At 41.3% G+C, this 7,298-nt stretch overlaps 1 protein-coding gene across 1 annotated transcript; it reads right to left on the bottom strand.

Moving 5' to 3' along the window:
• Positions 1-736: 736 nt before the first annotated feature.
• On the bottom strand, positions 737-2,643 carry LOC119539949 (cytoskeleton-associated protein 2-like). The gene has a single exon (XM_037843870.1). The coding sequence runs from the start codon at positions 2,226-2,228 to the stop codon at positions 1,401-1,403; it is 828 nt and encodes a 275-aa protein (XP_037699798.1). The 5' UTR covers positions 2,229-2,643; the 3' UTR covers positions 737-1,400.
• Between the last annotated feature and the right edge of the window lie 4,655 nt (positions 2,644-7,298).

Genomic DNA, 7,298 nt, shown 5'->3' with positions numbered 1-7,298 from the left:
TCCTCATCCAACAAGTTGGAGGTCCTAGAGCCAGAACTGATTATTTCAGAAGTCAGAAACAAGAATTTCTGTCCCTACTTCAGTCAGTCAGCTTCCCCTAGAGAATTCAACTTCACTTTCATTGGGGTTTCCAACCTGCAGTGTGCTTTGGGTAATTTGGATTTGCCAATCCCCATGGCCATATGAGCCAGTTCCTATAATAAATCTCTTAATATTTACAGATAAGTGGGTAGAAAGAAAGAAAGAAAGATAGATAGATAGATAGATAGATAGATAGATAGATAGATAGATAATAGATAGACAGATAGATACTGTTGGTTCTGTTCCTCTGGAGAACCCTGACTAATACACCTAGCATTCCTAGGATGGCAGTCTATTAATGACAATCATCAAGTATTTCTGGTTCTCTCCCTTTCCAGTCACCTGTTAGGATTGTATTTCCTGGCCCTCTTGTGGTTGCGTTGTTTAGTTCTGGCCAGTTATTGCAGTGGGCTAGGTACTTGATTGCCAAAGCAAGACTCTACAGAACATTTGTTTCTTTTTGGCATTGGTAACCACGAATACTCAAGATGTTGGTTGTTCTGACAGTCTGGATTCCTAAACCAAGATCCTCTGTTGACGCATAGTTAACCTGTAATTTGAGCAAGAAAAAAACCTTTTTGGTTGTAACTCACTGAGAATTTAGGATTACTTATTTTTTTTTTTCAATATACAGGTATTTTAATTTATTGGATGCATATTAGGTACACAGTTAAAAAGAAATAAAATTCCTGCTCTCCAGAACAGAAGACAGTTTCAAGAACAAAGCTAACTGCTATTACACAAACAGAATGAATGAACATAAATAAAAGATGAAATATGGGATCTTCTATCACATTCGTTTTAAAACTAATCTTTTACAATGAAAAATCACTTATTTGAAACTGTGTAGAGCTGGAGATTATGGAGGTATCTACCAAATCTAAGTATTACTTCAGGACTTTACAAAACAATTTTATTAGTGATATTTATGTGTGAGAAGAGAAATGTTAACTATATATAATGGCCATGTTTCAAGGGACATGATTTAACAGTCAAGTTTTTATATCATGTAGAAGAAAATAACTATTATTTTAGAAATGCTACCTAAACTAGAATGACAGTTATTAAATATTATATATTCTATCCCTAACTCCATTCTAATACTCCCTATAAACTACATCAAACAAAGCTACAGAAGTTGAAATTTTAACTAAGATGGAAACTCAGGCTAGTTTTAAAGTTTCTAATAGCCACTAAGTTTAACACCTTTTCCATCTTACCGCAAAGAAACTTCTTTTATAAAAAGTTTACCTAGAACATCTCATTTTCTGATGATGCATTTCCATATTTATATTAAAACCCCATTCCTCATCCGAGCTTTACTTCTCCTCTGCTGCTTCAGCCTCTGAGCACATCCTACCGAGCGCTGCATTAGGACGGCACACAAAAGCATCCGTTTCGCTTCCCAATTCTGCCAGCTGCTCCAGTGAAGACACACAAGGATAATGGTCTTTTAGCGTAGCTGGCAATTTGGAATTGTTCTCTTGAAGACGTCGAGAACGTCTCACTGGCGTTAGAAACTTCAGCTCTTTAAACGTAGAATTTGTTTCATCAAACTGCATCTTCTTTTTTATACTTTGCAAGTATGGTGTGGCAGAAATATTGTATTTAATTAAGGAACTTGCTCTAGTTTCTTTACTGGGGGTTTTAGCATCACTGATGGGTTCTTTTGTTTTGTCCTCTTGTTCTTCACAGTCCTGAAATATCACATTTCTAGGTTGTTTATTTTCCATTTCCAGTTTTCCTGGCTCTAGGTTAACACCTATGTTATCGGTGTTGACTTCTTGGATTTGTTCTGTGGCTGCACAAGCCTTGGTCTTTTCTCCAAAATTAAGTTCTTCTTGACTCTTCAGTGTTAGAATATCTACAATTGCATGTCGCATCTCTTCAATAGGCTGAGCCCCTGCAAGAATGGCTTTCTCATAAATCGTGATAATATTTTCTATAGAACTTGTAATTGGTTCAAGACGTGCAAGGCATATCCAATATTTAACAAGTTTTTTGACATCTGGAATATTTTTAACCAGGTCATTCAGTGTGGCCAATACTTCTTCTTTTGGGCATCCCTCATTAATCAGGTTCAGGCATTCAGAGAATATCTTGTTTACTTTTTCAGTAAATAGTCTCTGCTCGTCTTCTTCTGCCATGGTAGTCCAGAAAGACCCAACAGGGTTTTCATTTTGTCCTTCAGGTTCTAGCTGGGTAAGTACAGAGCTAGAAGGCCTTTTCGGCACTCTTCCTCTGCCAGCTTTCCACTCAGTCAGACGGATTCATTTTTGTTTTAAGTTTCAGAACTTTTGTCCTTTCTTGGACCTGGTGTTCAGATGTCATCATTCTCCGATCTTTACTGGATAATATCTGATCTTCCTCTTTGTATACAAAACGTGTTTTTCCTTCTTAAAGAAGTTCCTTGAGGTTTTCTCTTCTTTGCTCTGGGAACGCGGGCCTGGCCCCCTGACTGGGCGGCAGCTGCAGGTCGCGGGGCACGGCCGGGAAGCTCTCGGCAGCCCCGAGGCGGGTTCGCCATACCCACTCACTGCCCACAGCCACCCGTCACGGCTCAAGTGCCAGGATTACTTATTTTTGCAGAAAAAATCTAGAACATAGGGCCCAGCTCATGCTGGAAGCTCAGTAAGTGTTTGGTTTTATTTTATTTTCTTGAATCAGGAACATAGAATTGGAGCATTCATAATCCTTGGTTCATGAAATACCATCATTAGTGATCCACCAGGGCCCTCTTTTATTTTATTTATTCTATTGAATTTAATTATTTTTATAGCAAACACCCATGAACCAATCATCCAACCCAATAATGAGAACATTGTCAATAACTTCATCCCTCTTTGCTTGTCCTTTATCCCCTTTTCCTGCATGCCCCACCCCACACAGATAACTTCTAACCTGAATTTTCTGTTCTCATATCCTTGCTTTAAAAAGAATAAATCAGTATTATCACATATAATATGTATGTGATAATAATATATTGTTTTGGCTTTTGAGTTTAATAAAAGTATCTCATACTGTATATATTTATTCATCCATGTTGCTCTTCATAGCAGTAATGCATTAATTTTCTCTGCTGTATAATGCTGCACTATATGAATATCCCGATATTTTATCTATTCATCTTTCAGTGGACATTTGAGTTGTCTCCAGTGTTTTGCTGTTATGAATTGTGCTACTTTGAACATTCTTGTACATGACTACTAGCATACATCTCCAAGAATGATGAGAGAAATACAAATGAAGACATGATAAGATCTCATTGGGTATAAAATTATTTGAAATGTCAATAATTTAAAAGTCTATCAATACCAAGTGTTGGAAGGATCAGGATCTACGGGATCTTGTTTTCTTTTATCAGTGTAAGTACATGCACCATTTAAGACAATTTGGTATTATTTTTAAAGCTGAACATCGGCATACCCTACAATAAAGCTCAATAAATGATAAATGTATACATGAATGAGTAATCATCTGGCAAGTTAGTTAAGGTACTTTTTACCTCTCTTCATTGTTGTCCCCTTCATGTAGTCTCCTGGTGACTTTTCCATATTCATGGATTTTGAGCCTTGGCTCACCATTTTCCTCTCTGCCTCATGTTGTGTGATCATTTTGGTTGACTTCAGTTTTTGAGTGAATGACCTGTTGAATGCATTAGCCCTTCTATTTACATGACTTTGGTTATGGGGACAAAATGAGCTACTTACCACAGTGTCTAGCCCATAGTAAGTGCTATATAAACAATTGTGTGTATTTTTTGCAGAGTTCTTAACAGGAAAATGTGACTATGGTCCAGTTCAGAATTCAGTGATTCCTGGTTCTTTGGCCAAAAACTATATTTGTATATTCCTTTCCCTTTCTTTAATTTCGATTTTGGTTCCAGCCATTTTTTTGTTCTAACATACTTATCCAAATTTACCCTTGTGAGGTCCCCCATAGTGAAAGATCAAACATCACTGAGTTCTGGGTCTGTCCAAATCATCCCTTTTTCAAATAAGTCATACCTCCCCTTCCCTTCCTTTATAGGTGGTTCCACTCGGGTATGTAAGAAAGGAATAAGTTTCGTTTTCACATAGAGACAGCATGGAATAAGGGAAATGGAGGCAAAACCAGTTTAAACAAGCCCCAGACAAAGAGAAGAGAGAATCTGCCTGATGTAAAGAGACATGAGGTAGTATCAGAGGCGGGAACTCACAGCAAAAAAAATAAAAATTTGGGGGGGCATTGGCTAATCAGTTCAAAATCTCAATAATGAGCTAGTTGGCTCTCTGGGATTGGCTGTACAAATTAAAATCTCAAAAGATGAATTAGTTAGTGTTCTCGGATAGGCTGTAACCTCTGTAGTACCCAGTCAATGGGGAAACAGGGGAGGGACTTGCGAATTAGGAGTAGGGGATTTAAACATCGCCATTCTCTTCCTCTGGTGCGCCAGCCTCCCGCGTGTTTGGCTGGACGCCCCATCTTGCAAGATTGTAAATAAATTCTTTTCTCCTCCAGAACGGAGAGAGCGTTTATTCCCTTACAGGCACCGCTTTATTTCCGACAACTTGGGGGCTCGTCCGGGATCCAAAGCTTCGGAGGGGGACCCCCGAGGTGGACAAAGGGAAGGCGCGCCCCGCTGATTGAGCGGTCTCGGACTCCGCCATTGGGGGCCCATCTCCGGCAGCTAAAGGGCCCGAGACCAGACGCTTGGATCTGCCGGTTGTGGATGAGAAAAGGGGGAAAGGGCTTGCCTCTGTTTGACCAGGCAACTCCGTGCATGGACCAAGGTAAGGAAAGTAATATATTGCCTTGGTGGTCGGGAATTCCTGATGAGTCTGGAGCTGCTTGTGTGTGACTGAGACGTGCGACATACTGCACGAAGCGAGTGCGGAGTCTCAATCTGCGGTTCCCTTCTCCCGCGAGGGAAAGGGCCAGAGACAGACGAAGCGAAAGGAACTGAGAGAAAGAAGCCCAGACAAGACTCAGGATGGGAAATAGAGGCAGTTGGCCGGCCGGGGAAGAAGAAAAGGGGGCACCTGTAGAGTCCCTCGGGGACATCCCTCCAGATAGCCCACTAGGTAGGATGTTAAAATATTGGACCGATAGCGATCGGACCAAGGGAAAGGACAAAAAGAAAATGATTAAATACTGTTGTTACATTTGGACTGAAGAAAGCATTTCACCACCAGATGTATTCTGGCCAAAGTATGGGTCAGAGGAGGACTGGCTCTGTGCCAACCTTGTAATTTATGTTAATGAGAAGAAACCCTTTTCTAAGGAGGAGTCTGATTATGCCACGTGCTGGCTAAAGAACAAAAAAACTCCCCTTTACCTTGTGAAAGATAAAAACCCAAACTTGGAAGATGAGTTGGTAGAATCTAAACCCTGGGACCCCTTATTAAGCCTTCCTCCTCCCTACTATTCCCCTCCTCCCCCAGGGCAGAGATTGTTAGAGTCTGAGGACCTAATAAGGTCCGCACAGGTTCCAGGGGAATCAGGAGGCCCATCGGCGCCAACTGCCCCACCAGATATGACCCATCAATGGTTGAGGAAAGAATTAATACAGTGCAAAAAGGATGTACAGAATTTTCCATTTCCAAAAACTCTTGAAGGAAAGAGAGTAAGGGAACATCACCCCGTTAAATCCCTTTACCCCTTGAGGGAGGTGCCTATGGGGCCAAAGGAAGTCGGGTATGTAAATGCCCCATTAACGAGTGCAGAAGTAAGAAATTTTAAGAAGGAGATGAAATTGCTAATAGAGGACCCAATGGGGCTGGCTGAGCAAATAGATCAGTTCCTAGGCTCTAGCCTATACACGTGGTCTGAACTTATGTCCATATTAAACATCCTCTTTACAAAAGAGGAGAGAGGAATGATAAGAGGGGCTGCTATGAAAGAATGGGAAAGGCAACACCCGCCAGGGCAAGGGGTGATGGCAGCAGAGCAAAAATTTCCAAATACTGACCCTGATTGGGATAATAATGATAAAGAGGATAGAGCACAAATGAAGGATCTCAGAGACCTCATTGTAGAGGGAATAAAATTGGCGGTACCCAAATCTCAAAATTTGGATAAGGCCTTTGAGGTAAATCAAGAGAAAGATGAGTCTCCCTCTGCTTATCTACAAAGATTGAGAGAACAAGTAAGGAAATATTCAGGTATGAACCCTGATGACCCTGTAGCCCAGGGAATGTTAAAGGTCAGCTATGTGAAGGGATCTTGGCCTGATATTCGGAAAAAGATTCAGAAAATAGATGGATGGATGAATAAGCCATTGGAGGAGTTATTAAGGGAAGCACAGAAAGTATTTGTAAGAAGGGAGGACGAAAAACAAAAGCAGCAGGCTAAAGTCATGATAGCCACTGTTGACCACTTGGTCAAGAAAAGATTAGAAACAGGAAATGGGGGATGCAGACAGAGGCGAGATAGGGGAGGGGGCTGGGCTGATTTAAAAAAAGGAGCAAGGAAAATGCAGAACTCTGCAGGGTGTTATCATTGTGAAAAGCCTGGCCATTTCAAAAGGGAGTGCCCAGACTTACAGAAGGAGGGTCGAGTTATACCGCTAATGAATTTTGAAGACTAGGAGAGTCAGAGGCTCCTCATCTCAGAAGCCCACCGGGAGCCTTTAGTAAATTTAAAGGTGGGCCCATATCAAGAGGAAATTACATTCTTGGTAGACACTGGAGCAGCTTGCTCCTCTGTAAATCATCTTCCAAAGGGGGCCAGGCTCTCTGGCAGTTCCCTCACCGTCACAGGGGTAAAAGGGGAGGGATTTAAAGTTCCCATTCTTGAACCTACTAACATTTGTTGGGAAAATAATCAAATCATAGCTCCCTTGTTGCACATCCCAGAAGCTGGGAGTAATTTATTAGGAAGAGACCTAATAATACCTATGGGACTGGATTTAGAGGTAAGGAATGGACGGATTGAGGTTTTGGCCCTGCTCACTGAAGAAGATGAAAGAGACATTAAGGAGGAGGTATGGGTAAAAGAAGGAAACAGGGGAGGGTTGCAAATTCCCCCAATTAAAATCAAGTTAAAAAAGGAAGGGGAGGTCGTGTGCCAGAAACAATATCCTATTCCTCTTAAAGGAAGACAAGGACTCCAACCCATCATTGAGGGTCTCCTTCGGGATGGACTCTTGGAAACCTGTATGTCCTCTTTTAATACTCCCATTCTCCCCATTCAGAAACCAGATGGTAGCTGGAGAATGGTGCAGGATCTAAGGGCCA

This window comes from Choloepus didactylus, chromosome 7, assembly GCF_015220235.1.
Source record: "Choloepus didactylus isolate mChoDid1 chromosome 7, mChoDid1.pri, whole genome shotgun sequence".
Lineage (NCBI taxonomy): Eukaryota > Metazoa > Chordata > Mammalia > Pilosa > Megalonychidae > Choloepus > Choloepus didactylus.
This window is presented reverse-complemented; position numbering and strand designations above follow the sequence as displayed.